The sequence below is a fragment of the Nicotiana sylvestris genome, chromosome 12 (assembly GCF_000393655.2).
Source record: "Nicotiana sylvestris chromosome 12, ASM39365v2, whole genome shotgun sequence".
NCBI classification, from domain to species: domain Eukaryota; kingdom Viridiplantae; phylum Streptophyta; class Magnoliopsida; order Solanales; family Solanaceae; genus Nicotiana; species Nicotiana sylvestris.
This window is the reverse complement of record NC_091068.1, coordinates 90,108,524-90,131,626: the sequence shown is the minus strand read 5'-3', so window position 1 is coordinate 90,131,626 and position 23,103 is coordinate 90,108,524. Positions and strand designations below refer to the sequence as shown.

At 31.2% G+C, this 23,103-nt stretch overlaps 1 protein-coding gene across 1 annotated transcript; it reads right to left on the bottom strand.

The window, feature by feature from the left end:
* Positions 1-4,902: 4,902 nt before the first annotated feature.
* LOC104236033 (two-component response regulator ARR9-like) lies at positions 4,903-6,449 on the bottom strand. Its single transcript, XM_009789876.2, has 4 exons — positions 5,989-6,449; positions 5,737-5,885; positions 5,571-5,641; positions 4,903-5,466 (listed from the first exon to the last, which is right to left on the bottom strand). Exons 1-4 carry the CDS (start codon positions 6,092-6,094, stop codon positions 5,160-5,162), a joined length of 633 nt encoding a protein of 210 aa, XP_009788178.1. The 5' UTR covers positions 6,095-6,449; the 3' UTR covers positions 4,903-5,159.
* Positions 6,450-23,103: the final 16,654 nt, after the last annotated feature.

Here is a 23,103-nt window from a genome sequence, read left to right as displayed (position 1 = left end):
ACAAGCGGTCCGTTTTATGATTAAATCAATCAGTGACACTTTCAAAATGCCAACTCATTTATGATAAGAAAAGTAATTTCAATTCCATTTGCTATAACGCCAGATCATCTAGAAGGAAAGAGAAGAAAGGTGTTACATACTTACATCACATGGTTGTCATAATTTTCTTAGATCATCTCCGGCCCTAACACTAAATTTCACATCAAAATAGTGTAACATTAAATTTACTTTAACCATTACACTATTTTTATACTAAAAAGGAATATTTCTTCTCTCTCTTCAATATTATATTATTATCTTCTATTTATATTTTTTTTATTTCGTTCAAACAAATTCTATCTTTTTTCTTTTTTCCATATTCATCACATATAATTCACATTCACCATTTATATAATCATTTATTATAAAATTATTTTACAGAATAAATTAACTAAAAATGAAATCATTGATAAAAGATAATTAAATAAATATTACATCATAGTCAAATTTAATTTAAGTACCACGTGAATATTCAACTTTCGCCTCTATTCTCCCATAAATGCTTGATTAATGCATTACGAAGTGCGAAATGCGCATCTTTATCCTTAATTTTTTTGTGTCGAGCTAAAAATTATTCAAATCGGTGATCTTCATCTACTGTCATTTCTACCGTAGGAGCTGGACATTCATGTGCATCTTGAATTGATGCATTAAGATCACGCTCGTCCTCAATTATCATGTTATGCAGTATAATACATGTGGTCATTATATCACCTCTTGAGGCGATGGAAAAGTCTAAGTAACTCAAGAAATGAAGCTTCGAGAAAAAAAGAATTCAAAAAAGAAATAAAATTTTATTGACGAAGATGAATTCCATTGACGATCCAAATCTTCGTGAATTTTTGCGACAAGAACAAAAACGAATAATCGATAAAAGAAGTCAACAATTTCAACAAACACAAGCACAACAATTTTCTATCCCATTCTCTTAGTTTTTTAGTAATTTTGGTGCACTGGAAATGACATACCAGATTACTAAACTTATGTTTTATCTTTTTTAATGTAATTTCAATTTTAATGTATCCTCTTTTGATGTACTTTTAATTTTAATGTATTTTTATTTTATGTATTGTTCATTTTCTTTTTTAAATTTTAGTTTTTACTTTTTAATTTTAGCAACATTAGATATCTTACATTTGCATTTTTTATTTTTAAATAATGGTTATATTTCTTTTTATACAATAATAATAATAATAATAATAATAAAATTAATTTATAATTTTATATAAATATAATATATACAAAAATTAATATATCAAAAAAAAAGGATATAAAATTAAAATTATAAAGATTTTAATATAAAATTAATTATATACACAATATATGATAAATTAAAAGTTCAAAAAAATAAAAAAATGAATAAAATAATAATAAATCAAATTTGGAGTTGATGAATAGTGTCACACCAAATTTGGTGTGACACTATTCACACACTAAAATGGTCTATAATTTGGTGTTCCATTGGAGCAAAAAAAATTAAATTTTACACCAAATTTAGATTTGGTGCAAAAAATAGTGCACCATTGGAGATGCAACAACAACAACAACAACAACAACCCAGTATAATTCCACTTAGTGGGGTCTGGGGAGGGTAGTGTGTACGCAGACCTTACTCCTACCCTGGGGTAGAGAGGCTGTTTCCAAATAGACCCTGGAGATGCCCTTACCATATTCGATTTTTCTATTTTTTGAAGGAAAGGGCTACATACTTATCATAATTAGATTTTTCTTTTTCTAGAAGGAAAATATAATTCTTCCATATTTGGCTAGTTCCTTTTCTTAGGGGAAAAGATTTGGACTTCTATAAAGTGAGAATCCTTCGACAGTATCCACAATGTAGGGTTTGAGAGTCTTGTTTAGGAAGAAAATTTTCCGGGACAAGTGTTATTGCGCCACTTGTATTTGCCTATTTGTGAGGTTGTTCTCTCGATATTTTATACTCTCTTTTATTTAGTAGATTGTTCATTTCCGTCGTGGATGTCAATTAATTGACCGAACCATGTTAAATGTTTGTGTATGTTTTGATATATTTATCTTTTGTTGTGTGATTTATCATCGTTCAAGGTTGCTTTACTAGATTTCGCATTGACAAGCGCAAAACACAACATAAAATTAATGCTCGCTGGTCAAAGATAGTATCGTTAATTTATCATCTCCACGGGGATTGAATTTAAATAATGTTCAATTAACTTATGGTTTTCTGCTATTCACAATGATCAACACTTGATTTAGGGTAATTACTAACTACACTTAACTACTAAATTAAGATTACAACTAATTAGACTTGACCACAGATAATATAGTTAAACTAAAATGGTTTGTAAACAACATGAAAAATAAGGGCGACAGAATAGGTGTATGATAACTATTCAAGATCTTAACTCTGTTTAAATTCACTTCTAATGTTTTAATGATTTTCACGAATTCACTCGATAATAAGCTTAAATGTAAGGTCAAGATTCCTTTCTCGATTAAATATGAACTATACAAAATAAACTAATATGAAGCACTATGAAAATATGCAAGAATACGTGAATGGACTAATCTTTAGGAAAACGTCTCTCGAATATTCTCCTATCTTGGTTTAATCAATAATTTAAAAAGTTTTCTCGATTACTTAGATGAATTACTAAATTAAACCAAACCAAATAATATAAAGATAATCACCAACATATTTCTCTTTCGATTAAATAAACCGGTGAATAATTTTGCAATCAATTCAAAGCTCCATAAATATATTCAAACAATTAAACTAGAGTTAAATCTACAAACAACACTCAAAATACCATATTCGTTAAAACCCTAGGAAAGATCTATACCATAGATGGAGAAAGTCATCACAAATAAGTTTAAGAACATATAGAACATCAAAGACAACTTTGTAATACAAACTCACGTTTTGCCTGATTGTTGGCAAGAGAATTGATGAAATCTTGTGTCTTCAATCCGTGGTAGCTCTCCAAAACTTTTCTAGGTCGAACGTCACCTAAAAAGCGTGTTTCCAGTGTATTTATACCAAGTAGGAACGAACCCGGACGAAACTACCCTCTTTGAGCCGAAGTGAAAAAACCTGCAAACTTATTACACTTCATGTGTCGCTCCCGCGTCGCACTATGCCTTGCATTAGTGTAATTTACTCAGTTGCAAACCCTCTGAACTTCGCTTGTCTGACAGACTTTTGTACTAATGCATCGCACTATATCACGCGCCCTGCGTCGCATTAGTGTATTTTATGTCAAACCCAAGAACTCCAAGTCTTTGAACTTCTAACGAGCTTTTGTACTAATGTGATGCTTAATGACACGATTTATATGATGCAATAGTACATTTTGCTCCAGCCCATGCGTTTTCTTTCAACTTTCATAAGCAATGCCGGTCCACAAGCCCCGGATGCGATCCCGGTTTAATTCTTTGGCTTTTACACAAACTTCAAAGCTCCAAATTATTCGATTAAGCTCTAATTTATTTTTTTAATTCGGAATCATTTCCTGCAAGACATAAACACGTAATAAGTGCAAATCACCATCATTTAAGTTCAAACACACGTAAATTGCAGTAATTAAAATATAAACTACGGTTAAAACACAGATTTCTAGCCTACCATCACGCATGACACCCGATTACTTCAATCCTATATAACAAAAGGCCATTCTTTTCAACCCTCCAAAGCAAAACTTATCCAAGCCATTTATTGCATCTTGTAAAGCTACCATAATATTTTTTGAATAGAGAATATGATTTTGAGGAAGCTACGTACTTTTAAACAAGTAAAAAAGGATGGGCGTGAAACTTTAATAGCCAATGCTGCAATCATCAAAGTTGGTACGATTTCTTGTGAGCAATTGATATATGAAATCTTTTTATATTCCCCGATCGATTGGAATAAAACCAAAAGACAAGCAAATAATACTTAACAAAGTATGTGCATACAAATACCTTGAGGTTAGAATGGTCAAAAACAGCGTAAAACTCAATAACATGTAGAGAAAATTGCTCACCAATACTAGGACTCATTGTCTTTTTATTCATATGTGTTTTTTAATTTGGATAGCAAGCATGTTCGGATAAGTGTCTTTTTATTTAGAACAAGGAATCTTAATAGCTCGGTTGTGAGGGTTTGATTCTTACCTTATAATCCCCTTTTCTATTTTCCCTTTAGAAAAAGACCTACTTTATGATTAAACCAACAACACCACTTTGAAGATGCCATCTTGTTTACAAGAAAATTTCCAATTCCATACAAAGCAAAACTTATTCGACCTATCAATTGCATCTTGAAAAATTACCCACACATCTTTCCTTTAAAGAGAAGCTTTGAACAAAGTAAACAAGGATGGCCGTCAAACTTTAGTAGTCAATGTTACATTAGGTAGAGGTGTTAAAAGAAAATAGTTATTCGTTTATAATATTCATTAAAAAATATGTTAGATAATAAAATTTTTAGTAACAGGTCCAATATAGATAAAAATCATATTATCTACTTAGAAAATAGATAATCAGATGGATAACTAATGGGTTAACTTTTATATTTGTAAAGACTCAAATTAGAGATTCCTCAAGTTTGGAAGAATAAAAATTCTCCCAAATATGATCCTATTCAGGAAGTCAATGATAATATGGATATCCATATTATCCTCCGAATAACCCGTTTTTTATCTATATTAAATATGAGTCGGATCGAATAATTTACCCGTTTTTTAAGTTATACATTTTGACACGACCCGTCCGTTTGCCCCTAGTCAAAGTTAATACGAATTCTTGTGAGCAATTGATATGTGAAAGTTCTTTTTGACATTATTCGCGTATATAATTGGAATTAAAAAACAAACAAACCATACTTGAACTGAAAATTAACATGTTCAATGAAAAAACACTTGTATGTTATATATCTGTCTATTTACAAGAAGCAAGAGAGAATATGTTGTAGCCCCTCTTATATTAGGAAAACAAAATTGGCTGAAATAATTTTCCATGTCGCTTAATCTCGTATTCAAGCTATGTAAGTTGGTAATTAAAGAACGTTATAACAGAAACCAAAAAAGAAGTAACCTAAATATTAATATCAGAATTACTTGCTATATTTGTGGAGAAAAAGTAAAAATAATATATGCATCATTAGATCAGACAGCGGTAAGGCCATTAATACTGTATCTTGGTCTTGTTCTGTCTAATGATAGATTCTCTTCTATGGCCTTCCTCTTGTTATTATTATTGGCTTGTAATTTCTGCTGTTGATTTTGTTCTGTATTTGACTCTGTTTGTGGTACTTCTTCTGATGCAATTTCTATTTTTTCTTGTGTCACAATTTTCTCAGCATCTTGTTGCTGGCTTTTACTTCTGGTTTTCATCATATGAGGTCTAAGTTTATTAACATCTGATAATCTTACTGGCTTCAAGAAAAATTCTTCTGCCCCTCCTTCTAAACATCTGTAAATTAATACAAAAATAAATTATTTTTCCATCAACATACAGGAAGATAAAATTTATTTATTTTTTACTCCAAAAGAGATTAAAATTTTCTCATTTCTCACCTATTGATTCTTGAAGGAACATTTTCAGATGACATAATCACTACAGGTATGTTTCTCAGAGATGAAGATTCCTGTCATAGAAAAAAAACTTTAAGATTAAGTAAACACAAGATCTAAATACAAAGTTAAAATTGGGTTTTAAACTGAAATTTGCAAGAAAAAATACCTTAATTTTTTTGAGCAAATCATAGCCTGTCATCCCAGGCATACAGTAATCTGTGATAATAAGATTGATTTCAGCTTCTTGATGATTGTTGCCATCTTCTTGTAAACCCAAAAATTCTAAAGCTTTACTTCCAGAATCAACAGTAGTAACTGCATAAACAAAACACAAAATACCAACAACAAAAAAATCAGTACCAAAACAAAATAAACCATAAATTAAATACACTTCAATAAATTAAAATGAAGAAAGTACCTTGACAAGATGAAGTTTTTAATAGCCTTTCAACGAGTTTCCTGTCTATTATGCTATCATCAACAGCTAAAACATGAAACTGAGACTCTGCTTCTGCCATTCCCATTGTTCCAATTTTTCAAAATTTAAAAACAGATCTTTGAAATATGAGAAGAAAAAAAAGTTGGCTTTTTTTTTTGATGGGGTTCTTGTTTTTTTGCTTACTTTAAAATGGTGATGAGTTTGGCTTTGTAAAGAAGTAAAAAATGCAACAAAATCTCCACAACTCACAAAGCAAGATCTGACCAAATCTTTCCAAATTTCTAAGCTGATTTTGAATTATAAGGCAAGCAATGGGCAAGTCTAATAAAAAAAGGGAAAATAATATAAAAGAAATCAATATTTTTACAAATCTAGAACATGGGGGTTGGCTACTTAATATTGTATTGGTTGAAGAAGATAATGATTCTTGGAGGTTGAAGAAAAATACATATAGCTACACTTACTATAAATATTATAGAGAAGAAAAGTTTTGAGGATTAGAAAGGAAAAAAAGGAAGGTAGGGGTCGGCTGTTTTGGAAGGAGGAGGGAGCAGGGTGGGTGGGTGTGTACGATGTTGGACCCACAAAATCCACCCAAAAGATACAGGTGATGTCAGTAGTGATACTTTTTTCCTGGTGTGAAATCTTGTGCGATTACCGTATCTTGAGCAGGTGGTAGGTGGTGCAAATATGCAAAATATTTCAGTCTTTTATTGTACAGTTTTCTGTCAATTTATACGAATGTGTGAAAATTTCGAGAATAAAACAAATTGCTATTTAACCGTTATTTTATAGTATATTTTTTAAATAATAATTATTATAATTTATAATATTTTTTATGTAGCTTCTAAATATATAAATCTCTTCAATCTTAATTAGAAATTTTAGGTTCAAACCCCAAAAACAATCCCAATACGAAGTGCTTTCTTATATGAAAACTGAATATCTAGTGGGAAACTAAAAAACAACATTTAAATATTAGAATAAAGAGTTTAATTATAAGTAGTGGTATAGTTAAAATATTTATATAATAATTTTACTTTTGAGGTAACTATAAATAAATATATGGTTCAACTCAAGACCAATAAAAAAGTAAAATTAAATTAACTAAAACTTTAGTGCGTACACATCTAGTGGCTAAGTTTTCAATACGATATATCCCCATTAGCATATATTCTGATCCGCTGTTATTCATGTGTTGATGTTTTTATTATCAACTCATTCACCATCTAATGCTCAATAAATACTACTACCAGAAACTGTTGCTAATTAATTTTTTAATTTCGCACTTACGCTACTATTTAATAATCCCATAAAGCTGAATCGCATTTGATTTCGTTTACTTCCATTAATTGTTCTTTATTTAATGCTTCATTAGTTAGCTGATATAGTACCACTGCATTTTTATTGAGGAGAGATAACATGTGCAAGTACAAATTTGTTGTTTTGAACATGGAGATTTGGTAACTTAACATAACTCCAATTTACGGGGAAGTGCACGGTTGACTACTAATAACATATGTATTTACTTTTAAGTCACCGTTTAAAATATTTTTAGTTTTTAGTCACTGCTTTAATAAACTTTAACTGCCCGAACGAAAATACTCTTCTGCTCATGTCCTTAACTTCAGGATTTCAGGACTACATATCCTTAACTTTTGAACTTGAAACTCTAAGTTCAGGACTACATGTCCTTAACTTTTGAACTTGAAACTCTAAGTCCACGACTACATGTCCTTAACTTTTGAACTTGGAACTCTAAGTTCAGAACTTCAAGGCTACATAAGCGTCCTTAACTTTTGAACTTGTAAGTCAAAGTTAAGGACCTATTGTCCTTAACTTTTGAACTTGTCACTGTAAGTTAAGGACTGCTTATCCTTAATTTTTGAACGTGTAACTATAAGTTAAGGACTGTCTGTCCTTAACTTCTGAACTTGGAAATCAAAGTTAAGGACCTATTGTCCTTAACTTTTGAACTTGTAACTGTAAGTTAAGGATTGTTTGTCCTTAACTTTTGAACTTGTAACTGTAAGTTAAGGAATGCATGTCCTTAACTTTAGAACTTGTAACTGTAAGTTAAGAACTGTCTGTCCTTTGTGGACATGTAATTTTTGACTCGCACAGTTTTAAAGTTTGTCATGGTCTTTATATTTTTATTTTTAATACAATCCTTGAAAAATAAAAAAAATAAAATATATATATATATATATATATATATATATATATATATATATATATATATATATATATATATATAGTTTCATGTTTTACCTTATTTCTATTTGGTTTAGGTAATTAATATTTTTATAGCAATATATTTTGTTTTACTATGATTTTTACCTTTGTTTTTACATAACATAGATATATAAAATATATATAGTCCATAGTATGATATATTAATCACAATTAATTTTATTTAAAAGAAAGGTTCAAAGCTTTATTTGTTTATGGACTTAAAAAGGGGGTTAAAAGTCCCAAATTTCGGCCCAATTTCGGCTAAGACAAGGCCCAAATTTGGGCAACCCAATCTCCTCCTTTGCCCCGTCTGCGCTACCCGCGCAATGCTCGTCCAGACCCGCCTCACTCCCTTCTAAATCCTAGCCCTCCATCCCCTTCAATCCCACGGCTAAGATCTATCCCCGCCTTGGTATAAAAACCTAATTTTACCCAACCCTAAACCTAAACACCCCTAATCAAACCGGCGCCCCCCATCTCTAGCCTCTGCCGCGTCCCGCACCAACTCGCCGGAAAATTCACCAAACCCGGCGAGTTCACCAATCCCACTGGTCCCCCTATGGTCCCCCCCCCCCTCATCTCTTTTCCTTCTTCCACGTAGCGATGAAAACAAACTCAGGATATTTGCTAATGATTTCACCCAAATCGAATCCGCCTTCTCCCTCACGCGCTTTGGTTTTCTTGAGCAAATCTCGGATAAATGGGAGCGGTTGGATGTGAGTGAAAACATCCACGCCTTCCATTTTCCCGATTTTTGGTCTTATGGAAATATTATGAGGATTTTCAGATTTTTGGGGAGGTTTTTCGGATTTTTCTTGGAGAAGAAGAATAGAAGTTTCTAGGGTGCCTATAAATAGGGGGATTTTGGAAAAGGAAGGGGGAGAAGAACTAAGGTTTTAGGCTTCAGAGATCTTTGTTCGGATTCCACAAAAAAAAATCAAAATTGTTCGGTTTCTTATTTCTGTTTCGAAAAAAAACATAAGAATCAGTTCATAGTTTTCTTTGAGTTTTTGTTCAACGATGGAGACTGATTGAGCCGAGGTCGAGTTCAGCGTTCGAGTGTTTTGTTCGTGTTCGCCGCCTCTATTCGTTCGTGTTGCTGTTTTTTTTGTGTTCGACCTTCGCACAAGAGATTGTACTCACCGATTTATCCTGCTATTACTAAAGGAATTTTGGCTCAAACAGGTTCATTTCTTTCCTTTTCGCTCTCATTAGTAGTGTGATTGAAAAAATGATAAGAGCCTAGTTAGTTTGTAATATGTTAAAGAGTCTGTTTAGCCGCGCCTTATTTGGAATTGATACTCTGTTTTACTTTGATATAAATTATATTTCTGTTTTTGAAGTTAAGTTCGTTGTTGGCTTAGCTCGATCTTTTTGAGTTTCTGAACTTTGTTTGTTGTGTAACTTATGGATCAGTGATGCGTGTCGTTTGCAAATTCAATTATTGTCTTGTATACTGGTTTGAAATCGAGATCGAGGAGGAATGAATATATAGATTAGTCGTGTTGAAATCTACTTGGATATTTAAATTTATACATTTGGTTTCATTTTCAAGTTTGTATCCATGTTTTAAAGACCATGTACCAAAAGCACTGTTGAATAGTTTTGCTCGTTTAGTTGAGCTCGAACTTGAAAAGGAGTGTCGGGATTGTCGTTCAAAGTTTTCTTAGAGCCCAATGATCCTTTGTCACATATCTAAGCACGAAAATTAGCGTGTTTACTTGAATCGACACTTGAGTAGCCTGTGATTACTTTGTTGGATCCGATCCTTGTTCTGCTTGCCTCCATGATTTTTGATGAATCAATTTGTTTAAGAATTACTGTTTATATGATCATAAAAGGAAACAAAAACGGTCTTGTGCATAATTAGGGTTCCTATTAAGGACATGATCACATTTGCTACTTAATAATTGTTCGAGGAGTCTCTTAAACATTTTGGATAGCGGCAGCACATAAATTGGCTCCGCAAGGTTTAATGTCTGGTAAAAGGGTGCTTTTGAAACCAAAGTTATCATTTTCAGAAGTCTAACCTTTGGTACATTAATCTCCTAAATGAGAAACTTCACATTTAGAAAACTATAATGCTTAAACCTCGTTAGGGACAAGCTACTTTGCTTAGATTTGTTTTGCATTGATTTCAAATTGCATTCTTATAGGATTGCTGATTATAAATGTTAGCAGCTTAATCTATCGACATGTGTTCAAAATTCTCGATCACAAAGAACCATGAGTTCAACTTGGTTTTGCCATTTGCTATTTGTCTTGGTAGAATCGTCATATGTACTGCGATTAGTCTGAGCGTTCTTTTGAAATATAGTTCTTTGAGCTGAGAAGTAAGAATACTCAGTAATTAGAATCTTAAGAGGCTCTTATCATATTTTGATCCCTCATTTCGCTTTATTTCTTCTCGTATTCTTTGTGCTCTTGATGCTTTGTTGGACATCTTGAATGATTGTTGGGCCAGGGAATCGGGACAAGGCTGAGCTCGCTAGTGGTTAAATTTGTTGGCATGCTTTAAGATTGGGCTCAGTTTAACAAATAAAATCAACAGTTTAGAAAATGAGCATGATTTAAAATTTTCTTTTATTCGTTTGTTTATTTTGCTATATGGCCCTTTAGGAGCATGTTTTAGGCCGACTACACTTGGGTAGGCAAGCTTTAGGATTTTGTTAGCTTCGAGGCGAGAGGTCATTCCCTTAGTTAAATTTATCTGGGGAATGCCCCGAAGGACTTGCATATATTTTATTCCGGGGAATGCTCCGAAGTACTTGTATTTGGAGACCTAAAGTAGAACTCATAGTATTTTATTTTCATTTTTATTTTTATTTCTTCTTTTATTAGGTGGGAACGACCTCGAGCCTCTTGTGTGTTTATTTTCCCGTTTCTGTGTTTTTACCTTAATTCGAATATCCCAAAAAGTCAACTTGATCATGTACGCAACCGTGATTTTCACGGGACTTGGGGAGTGCCTAACACCTTCTCCCCGAGTCAAATGAACCCCCTTACCCGAATCTCTGGTGCAAATTTAGTTTTGGAGTCTCAAGTATTTTGAAAGGAAAATATATTTTTATAAAAACGGTAACCTGACACACCGAAATCAAATGTTAGGTGGCGACTCTGAGTTATTTCTTTTTAAACAAATTTTGTCACTTTCTAATTGAAAACCCTTTTTAAGCTTTACTAAATCTTTTTATTTATTTAAGAGGGTTGGTGAAGTTTGGTTAAAAAAAAAAGGGTGTGACATCCTTAACTTTTGAACTTGTGTCCTTAACTATTGAACTTAACTTTAGGACTTCAAGACTACATTTCCTTAGCTTTTGAACTTGAAACTCTAAGTTCAGGATCATGCCTTAACTTTTGAATTTAACTTTAGGACTTCAAGACTACATGTTCTTAACTTCTGGGAAGGAATTGTATTTCCTGTTTACTCATCACTCTTTTTCTTATTTTCACAACGTCATATCTTAATCTTTTTTTAAAATCTCGAACCTCTCCCCATTCTCCTTTTGCTTTTGTAATCGTTCCCTTATGTTTTTCATGCCTGTTTAGCTTATCAACAAGAACTATAACCAAGGGCATTTAACACTCAGTAGCATTAATAGAAGTTCGTACCATTTGGTGCTCTTGTTGACCTTCCTTACCAATGGGTGAAGGTGAGGTTCCGAATACACGATTGCGCACCTTAGATGCGGAAATGAAACAATATAAATACACTGCATTTCCATTTGGGAAAAGAGATAGAAGAAAGGGTAATATAGTCTTTTCATATTAATTTTAATAGACTAGTGGTTACTATTGCTAAACATTAAAAATGCTGGATAAAAAGTAAATACCAGCTTAAACAGTGGCTATCCCACGCCATTTCTACCCAATTTATTGCCTTATAGTTGTGGGAGATCCATTAGTTGAGGTTAGAGCTGCCAAAACGAGCCAACCCATCCTAAGTCTCGTGGGCTTTTGAATTTGGCGGGCTAGGACGGACCGGCCCGCCATATGAATGAGCCTTAAAATGGTCAGCCCAACCCGGTCTAAAGAAGATCGCGGGCTAGGACGGGCTGACCCTTCAATTTTTTTTAGAAAAAAGAATTTCTTTAAATTCTTAAGTAATTTTTTCGTGACGTAATCGATTAATCATATAACCTTCTTTTTGCTTAGAGCGTACAAAAAGCTTGATATTTGACGAGTAATCTCGTAATTGAAATGCAAATTCTCCATATCTCTAGCTCTTCTTTTTTAAAGTTACATGAATATTTTTTTAATACTTTTCTTTCGTTTTCCTCAAATTCAGGGATTGCTTCAATAAGTTTATATGTTGAGGTATTTTAATTTAGGATTAACATCATTTGTTGATTTCATCATTGTAGTCCATAAAATTTTTAAAATTCCTGAAACTTGCTAGTGGTCAATTTTTTTTTGTGTGTACTTAAAATTGATCTTTTTCTATGTTGAAGAACAGTCTAAATATTAATAATATATTAAAGTAATCCAAACTTATCATTGACCACTTAAAATAATATTTTCTTTTGAAAAAAAATTATTATTAGCCACCTAAAACTTTTCGAGTTCGTTATTAATTAATAAAGAAAAATTAATTTTGTTATATTACATGCATGTCAAAAATCTAAATTCTAGTTGATATGGAAGGGTAAATAAGAAATCTAGAGTTGGGGAATGAGGATTATAGTTAATAATTTTTTAGTTTTTATTTTTTAAAATATTAAATAGTTAATTAATTAAAATTTAATTAATTTTTGGCCCACCGGCCAGCCCAGACCCAGCCTCGATCAAGCCTCAAGAGCCAACGGCTGACTTGGGCCGAGCTTATAAACCTCAGTTTTAAATAGGCTAAAAAAATTCCAGTCCAACCCTACTCAAATAGCGGACTGAGTTGGGCTGACATCACGAGCCAAGCTTATTTTGAAGGGCTCTAGTTGAGATAGACTAAAAGACCAAGTAAGGTTTATAGTATATTCCTTTTTAAGTTGGATAAATTTCATTGGTAATTACTCAATTTAATTTTATTACATTAAAGTCATTAAGTTATTTCTCGTAATAGAAGAAATTAAATTTACGTTGATTTCTCAACTTTTATTTTGTTACAGTAAAGTTATCAAGTTATTTTTCATAACAAAAAAATCACTCAATTTTACCTAAGTATCACCGGAGTTCTTTAAACTATATCTTTTTGTAATAATTAATATTATTCAACTTAGCGTTCGTATCATTAAAAAAATATTATGTTCATTGTCATTATGTCTCCTTTGTTTCCTCATATGGCTTTCTATATTAGAATTTTTTTGTGAAATTGTGAATATTGTGAGAGAATTTGAACTATAAGTCCTGGTTATTCAGATTCCTTAATGAGATAAGTCTAAGTACTACAAAAAATTAAGAGGCATTTTTAGAAATCACTATTGTTTAGTGGCTTTTAATTTTCTAATTCTATCATATACATATTTACTTCATATAGCCACTATTCAATTGTTACTGTATTGTATTTGTTGTATTCGCACTACTGTATTCATGAATACAACAACAAAAAGCGCCTAAAAATCGGGGTAGTCCAACTGTACGCGCATGTATTCACATGTATTCGCGCTTCTGTATTTATGAATACAACAGTAAAAAGCGCCTAAAATTAGGGCAGTCCAGCTGTACGCACATATATTCGCGCTGTTGTATTCATGAATATAGCAACAAAAAGCGCCTAAAATCCGGACAGTACAACTGTACACGCATGTATTTACGCTATGTATTCATGAATACAACAACAAAAAGCGCCTAAAATCAGGGTAGTCCAGCTGTATACGCATGTATTCACATGTATTTGCGCTGCTGTATTCACGAATACAACAATAAAAAATGCCTAAAATCAGGGTAGTCCAGTCGTACACGCATGTATTCGCGCCATGTATTCATGAATACAATAGCAAAAAATGCCTAAAATCAGGGTAGTCTAGTTGTACGCCCTGAATTCACATGTATCTGCGCTGCTGTATTCATGAATACATCAGTAAAAAACGCCTAAAATCAGGGCAGTCCAACTGTACGCGCATGTATTCATGAATACAGTAATGATAAATCACCTTTAAAATAGGCATGTCCAGCTGTATAAGAGAGAGGAAAAACATAAATAGCGTATTTCATGCATCAATAGTAATATATACCATAAATACTTATTTTGCTATAAAATATAAAAAGTAGCTATAGAAAATAACATTTTAAAATAATTTTGGTTTATAATAAATAAGGTGATATAATTGCTATAGGATAAATAGATATTGGGTGCACCAAGGCCAAGTAAAAGATGCTCCATCCGTTCCAATTTATGTGAAGCTGTTTGATTGGACACGAAGTTTAAGAAAAAATGAAGACTTTTAAAATTTGTGGTTTTAAACAAGTCAAAAAAGGGCCTACAGTAATTGTGTGGTTATAAAAGTTTCTCATTAAGGGTAGAATTGTAAGTTTAAGCTAAATTGTTACCAAATTTAGAAATAAGTCATTCTTTTTAGAACAGACCAAAAAAAATAGGTTCACATAAACTGAGACCGAAAGAGTATTGACTTTTGACCATTCGAAGAAAAGGGATTTGCTCGTGCAAAAAAAAAAATTCAATATAGCAAAATATGATATGGACCCACATAAGATTCTTCAAAATATGAAATCCTATAGCTGTCGAGATTACAGCCACTTAATTTCTAACAGTGATGAAAACCATTGACAGTGATTTTTTTTAAAATGAGAAGTCAATTGAATGCTAAAATTAAGCTTAAGAATGTCCATTGCACTAAGATCTTTTATAAAAAGCCACTGTAAAATACTTTCTAGTGCTGAGAAAAAGTAAAAACGTAAAAGGAGAAACCAAAAAAAATATTCTCACCGATTCATATTATTTGCCTTTTAATGTTTTTGCGCACGCTTTAAAAAATTATTTAATAGATTTAATTACAGAGATATATGATTAAATTAATACTATCCTAATTAAATAGTAAAGATAAATATGAAAAAAGTAATAAGTGCACATTATTTAAAAGTAAAATTTATTTCTAATTAATAGGAGCATTTAAAATCGGAGGGAATATTATTTGTGAGCTACCAGTTAGAATCAGAAAGACATCCTGCCAGAAAGCCCACATGTAACGTACAACAGTTATTGCTGTTTGTAGCTACTAATAAAAGATTCCCCGACTCAGTGTACAAGCTGTCTCATTGACGTTCACAGCGGAGAGCGAGCTGATGTGGTTGGTTAATGAGGAGAACTAACAAGCTTTTAGGCATGAAAAATGTGCATATAACTAATCTCATATTGAAAATGAGAGACGTGTGAAGTATTTTATTATACTGCAATTGATTACCATTTCAAAGAAACTGCATAAACACTGCTAGAAATTCGGCAAAAACCATCAACTTTGGTGGGTCAAAAAACCGGCCAAAACCGATCAAAGTTGGTCGGTTTTTCAAAATATTTTAATTTTTAATTTTTTTTTGACGAAACCAACCAACTTTGGTCGGTTTTCTTTGGCGCAGAAATGCGAAAAATTATTTTTGAGTCCCGCGAAATTTATTTTTCAAGAAACCGACTAACTTTGGTCGGTTTTTGCAATTAAAATAAATAAAAATTAATATTAAAAAAACCGACCAACTTTGGTCGGTAAATTCGGCCGGTCATTTTAAAAAACCCACCAACTTTGGTCGGTAATTTTATTTTTTAATAAAATCGACCAACTTTGGTCGGTTATTTTCGTGCGAAAATACAATTAGAGAGTATAAATAAAAAATAAGACAATCTTAAAACAAAATGCACCAATGGTCTAGTGGTAGAATAGTATCCTGCCACAGTACAGACCCCTTTGATTACATAATTAAAATATCGACAAACTTTGGTTTTCGGTTTTTTTTTTTGCAATTTTTTTTTTGAATTTAATTGACCAACCAACGTTGGTCGGTAATTTTCGACCAACTTTGGTCGGTATATTAAAACGACCATCAAAATACCGTCCAAGCATATTTCTTCGCGTTTTAATTGGTAATTGGCCATAATTGACCAAAGTTGATTGGTATTTACCGAATTTCCAGTAGTGAGACTCAAAAGGTCACTCGTATTCCTTGATTGTTTTCCTTTCAACCAAACAACAAATTCATGTTATAGACAAGGAGAACGTTAGTATCGCGCAAATTGTCTGTAATTTTATTCAGGGTGTTTGATATATATTTTGATATATAGATATATATACGGTATAAGTTTTTATACATAGTAATATGTTTTTTCGACGAAGAATATTCAATTTATTGTACGTGGCTTAGCCGCTGCAACCATGTACTACGCTTTGAAGAAAAAGCAATCTCGAATCCCAAAAAGAAAGAAAAGAAAATAACATTATTTGTCACTAAACAAACCAAACAGCTAGGGCAATACTGGTGAAGATTAACGAGTCCTTTTCCAAAACAAAAAGATGAAATGTATATACATATGTAGAATTTTTTTTAAATTTCTAGTGCTTTCTCTAGATCGGGTGGGGTTACCACCAAAGGATGTGGTACAGTGGATGAAACTGTTCTGCCCTTAACTAGAGGTCTCGAGTTTATGGAAAAATTCTTGGTTGGGACCGCTTCCTCCCGAATGGGGCCCTGTGCGGGGCAAATCCGAATATAGTCGAACTTCAATGCGAATACCGGACACCGAATTGGAATTCAAAAAAAAAAGGATAGGGTGGGGTTATAAAGGTGGGTGGTGGGTTAGAGCAGGACCTTTCTAGGCCACTATCCTTTGATTTTTAGGACAAGCAGAGTATTATGAATACTACAACAGATAGATTCCAGCAGATTGTGTCCACCCCTTGAGGAACCTTGCATGTTTCCTCTACCTATTTTTCATCATCCCCTTTGACCCCACCAAATGTTTCACGGACATTCCCATGTTTTCTGGATCCACAAACCAATTTATGGTCTCTTTTAGCTTAGGTTATTATCATGGGCGGAGCTAGGGGCGTAGGAGTTTATCCGAATTTTCTTTACCGGAACAAAAATTATATATATATATATAGTTAAATGTTACCCAAAAGCTCCATGTGTATTTACTTTTTCATATTTTGAATTCTTTTTGTGAAAACACTAGCTTGATTGGATTATCCCCAAAGTTAAAATGAACTTAATCTCTAGAAAATAACCTAATGGAAAATCGTATGAATAGATGCAAGAAAGCATTGACAGGAGGGGTCTCAAGGAAAAATCGTTACGAATATTTTCCTATCTTGGTTCAATTAATAATTTAAACAATTCTCACTGTTATTCAGAAGAATGCTAACTTAAATCAAATAATAGAATACTATATATTCACCAAACTATTCCTCTTTCTATTAAAATAAAACAATAAATAACATTACAATTCAATTCAAAGCTCCATCAACATCAAATAATTAAACAAGAGTTAAATAAGGAAAAACTACTCCTTAGATGAAAAGAAACACATCGCATTAAATGTATGAGAACTAAAAAATATTACAATCAATTTCAATTCAAGCTCGCACATTGAATCAATTGTTAATTGAAAAATTGATGAATCCGTGTGTCGCCAAGCCTTAGCCGCTCTTCAATCTTTCCTAGGTTGAAAGTTTCTTTAAAATTATATTCTTTATAGGAATAGTTACCTCCTATAACAAAGGTTAATACCTTATTTATATTAAATAAATACCCTTTTAAAAAATTATATTCCATAGCTACCTTTTGATTTTTTATAACCAAATATTTATTTATGATTACCTCCTACCCTTAAGCCATAAAATAAGCTTTGTATTATTTTTCTCTCTCATATTCCCTCAAATTTCTCCTATCCCCTTCCCCATATCTATTATCCCCTCTCTCTCCGACTAATGCTAGATGATTATGTATAAATCAAAAATTGGGTTGTATTTGACATTGGCAATGAAATTAATCTTGAACGATCTTTTTTTTTCCATATTAGACAAGTGAAATGCAACCAATGGAGGCCTTTGACAACTGATTGTGCCTTGTAGGAGGCACCACCACTGCAACTCAATGCCTTAATCAGCCCCCACATACCCTTCTTCTTCTCTTTGCCTCTATCATATTTATCTCTAACATTTTCTTCACCATTTTTGAATGGACCCGAGCTGCCGCTTTCAATAAGGAGAAATTGGGCGGCGGCAACACCATAGTGACGGGCGATTTCACGGCCAGTGGCGTGCCACATTTTCTGATGCAACATATCAGATCAATAAAAACCTCCGTTATTTTGCTTGTAATTATATGCTAATCGTCGGCAATCGGAGGCAACAGTGATGACGAGCAAGGACTGGATATTGATGTTGCTTCAACGAGACGACATTAGGGTTGTTCTTGAACAAAGACGACGGAGTTGGGGGCTGAGCAACTTGAATTTTCTGTTAATAATTTTGAATGTATCTCGCTGTATTTTCATATATTTCATTGTATTCATTGTCTTTTTTTCATTGTATTTCAATATATCTCGTTGTATTTTATGTATTTCATTGTATTCATTGTCTTTTTATTGTATTTCAATGTATCTCGCTGCATTCTATGTATTTCATTGTATTCACTGTCTCGCTATATTCCATGAATGTATTCATATGTTTTTTTAATTAATATAATTTATGTATTCAGATATATTATATAATTTCTCTCAAGATTGCTATGTTTTTGGGGGTATTTTTCGGTTGAGAATCTATTTTATAACCGGAAATACAAAATTTGTGTGTTATAATTGAGTTTGTTGAGTTATATTAGGAGTCTATTATGTTAATTGATTCACTTTCCATTTAAAAACAGTGTAATCCCCTGTTTCACGCCGTGAATACATCTAATACAGTAGCTTACATACATCTAATACATCTTATAACAACAGAAAACATATCTACAATCCGTAATATAGCAAATGTTATCTACAAATAGCTAATTACCACTAAAAGATAGTGTTTTATGAAAATTTATTGAATTTATCATGTGGTCTAAATAATTTAATGGACTTAAACTCAAATAAAATTCAATCGTCTACAAGTATAATACAGATTGTTTTGTTTAATTAATTACTAAGAAATAATACATGAGTTATCTCCAACATATTAGAAAAAGAATAAATTATTATTGCTTGTTTTGTATACTCAAATTACAAATATACGAAGAAAAGGAGTTATGAAAAATGAAAGATCTACTTAAACTAAAAACTTTGTTACTCGTAAGCATTCCTAAAAGTGTGAAAGAAAAAGGGGTCTTGACACATTTGCCCACAAAAACAAAACTATTTATCCTTGTCTACCTATTTGTTTTTCTACCCATAAACTAATTACATTTCCTATCCATAGTAGGTTTTGTGTGGAATTTTCTCTTTATTCTCCAATTCTTTTTTATTTCTATGCTTCTTTTCTTTTCTTTTTCTTTTCTCCTTTTCTTTTTTCTTGTTTTCTTCTTATTTTTTTCCTTTTTCCTATTCTAAGTTCATTTAACTTCTTTTTTTTATATTCTTTTTCTCTTCATAATCTAATTTCATTTACTATTTTCACTATTTTTTATTATTCTTTTTTTATATTATTACTAAAGAAAAATCAAATTATGTACCAATTAAATGTAGCTAATACAACCAAAAAAATATTAAATAACATTTGATACCAGTATAGTATATAGTTATACCAACACGGTATACAATTGTACGCAAAGAGTTAAAAAAAAGTTTAATTCAATTATTAAACTGAAATAATATCAGTTGTTAATAAAAATTTAAAAAAAAATCTAAAAGGATCTAATTGTAAGAGTATACCGTTACATTATATAAAATACAATAATTTATTTATTTTTTGCATTTTCAATTTGTCGCTCACGCTAGGTAAAAGCTTAAAACAAATTAAAAGAGAAAAGACAAGTGAATTTACGGGTAATAAGTATACTATTATAGTATATTGTATACTATTACAGCATATTGTTACAATATCTTGCATATTATTACAGTATAACATAACAATATATTTGTATACTATAATGGTATACTTTGTAGTATAACTATATACTCCTATAGTATATTAGTATACTGTAGCGGTATACTATTAGGTAATAGTGTTTTTCTTCGATTATTACAATATACCGTTGCAGTATATTGTAAACTATAATAGTATACTGTTGCAGTATATCTATATACTCCTACAACATATTGTATACCGTAGCGGTATACTATTGGATAGCTGTGTTCTTCCATTTTCAGCTGAAAATTTCGATCTCAATCACCTCAAATCAGCTCCAAATGCTATCAAATTTCACTATGAACTTCAAGAAGGTACTATAAGCAATATTTAACAGCACCCACTTTGAATCAAACAAGAAATCTTCAAAAATAAAATTGAGCTTCAAGCTCAACAATGGTGGATATTCAAATACACATAAAAATTTAGACCTGAGAAGCTTACTCGAAGATACTATAAGCAATATTTTATACCACCCACAACGAATCAAACAATAAATTTTCAAAAAAAAAAAAATCAAATTCTGGAGCTTCAAGCTTAACAATGGTGGGTCTTCATACACACATTATATAAAAAATAAAAAGAACAAATATGTAATATAAGACGTACATACATACAGAAAAAGTAAAAAGAAAATAATTGTATAATTAAGTGAAATTGATCTATATGAATAACATAAAACACAAAAAAGCATTCAATATAGAGAAAAAAAGAGGAGTAATATAGGTCGTTTCACTTTCCTTTCTTGTTTAAATGTTGTTCGTAAATAATTTTATAGATAATAAATGATAATTAATATTTAGCAGTTCAAGTAAATGTTATTAACAAATAGTAGTATTAATTGATGTAAGTAATAGTAATATTTATTAGAGCCTTTTGGTCTTATATGCAAGTATTGTCGCTTTTATTCCTATTTTCCTAGTCACAGGAGATATTATTTATTCTGTGTATATATACACAAATCGCTACCATAACCGAGATGGTTAATTTGATAAGCCAAATCACAGATCTTCCTAATGTGACTTGGATCCGATATCAAGAAATCATGTGGGACGGGTAAATAGTATTGGTTGCATAGGTAGGAAAAGTAAATGATTTAGGTTTGGATATTTAAGGGTAAATAGTTTGGGTTTAATGGGTATAAAGTGAGATTTTCTGGTTTTGACACAGTTACCCACAAAAACAAAACTATTTACCATTGTCTACCCATTTATTTCTCTATCCATAAACTAATTACATTTCCTACCCATAGTAGGTTGGGAATTTTCTCTTTATTCTCCAATTTTTTTTTATTTCTATGCTTCTTTTCTTTTCTTTTTCTTTTCTCCTTTTCTTTTTTCTTGTTTTCTTCTTATTTTTTACTTTTTTACTATTCTAATTTCATTTAACTTCTTTTTTTTTTATATTCCTTTTCTCTTCATAATCTAATTTCATTTACTATTTTCACTATTTTTTTTATATTATTACTAAAGAAAAATCAAATTATGTACCAATTAAATGTAGTAATACAACCAAAAAAAATATTAAATAACATTTGATACCAGTATAGTATATAGTTATACCAACACGGTATACAATTGTACGCAAAGAGTTAAAAAAAGTTTAATTCAATTATTAAACTGAAATAATATCAGGTGTCAATACAAATTTAAAAAAAATCTAAAAGGATCTAATTGTAAGAGTATACCGTTACATTATATAACATACAATATTTTTTTTTTTTTTGCATTTTCAATTTGCCACTCACGCTAGGTAAAAGCTTAAAACAAATTAAAAGAGAAAAGCCAAGTGAATTTATGGGTAATAAATATACTATTATAGTATATTGTATACTATTACAACATATTGTTACAATATCTTGCATATTATTACAGTATACCATAACAATATATTTGTATACTATAATAGTATACTGTTGTAGTATAACTATATACTCCTATAGTATACTAGTATACTGTAGCGGTATACTATTAGGTAATAGTGTTCTTCTTCGATTATTACAATATACCATTGCAGTATATTGTAAACTATAATAGTATACTGTTGCAGTATATCTATATACTCCTACAACATATTGTATACCGTAGCGGTATACTATTGGATAGCTGTGTTCTTCCATTTTCAGCTGAAAATTTCGATCTCAATCACCTCAAATCAGCTCCAAATGCTATCAAATTTCACTATGAACTTCAAGAAGGTACTATAAGCAATATTTAACAGCACCTACTTTGAATCAAACAAGAAATCTTCAAAAATAAAATTGAGCTTCAAGCCCGACAATGGTGGATATTCAAATACACATAAAAATTTAGACCTGAGAAGCTTACTCGAAGATACTATAAGCAATATTTTATACCACCCACAACGAATCAAACAATAAATTTTCAAAAAAAAAAAAATCAAATTCTGGAGCTTCAAGCTTAACAATGGTGGGTCTTCATACACACATTATATAAAAAATAAAAAGAACAAATATGTAATATAAGACGTACATACATACAGAAAAAGTAAAAAGAAAATAATTGTATAATTAAGTGAAATTGATCTATATGAATAACATAAAACACAAAAAAACATTCAATATAGAGAGAAAAAAGAGGAGTAATATAGGTCGTTTCACCTTCCTTTCTTGTTTAAATGTTGTTCGTAAATAATTTTATAGATAATAAATGATAATTAATATTTAGCAGTTCAAGTAAATGTTATTAACAAATAGTAGTATTAATTGATGTAAGCAATAGTAATATTTATTAGAGCCTTTTGGTCTTATATGCAAGTATTGTCGCTTTTATTCATATTTAAATCCTAGTCATAGGAGATATTATTTATTCTGTGTATATATACACAAATCGCTACCATAACCGAGATGGTT

Excerpts from the sequence above, each read along its gene's own strand:
- LOC104236033 (XM_009789876.2), bottom strand. The coding sequence starts at position 6,094 with ATGGGAATGGCAGAAGCAGAGTCTCAGTTTCATGTTTTAGCTGTTGAT. Across the intron at positions 5,886-5,988 it reads AAAAACTTCATCTTGTCAAG|TTACTACTGTTGATTCTGGA; the intron begins GTACTTTCTTCA and ends TTGTTTATGCAG. Across the intron at positions 5,467-5,570 it reads GTTCCTTCAAGAATCAATAG|ATGTTTAGAAGGAGGGGCAG; the intron begins GTGAGAAATGAG and ends ATTAATTTACAG.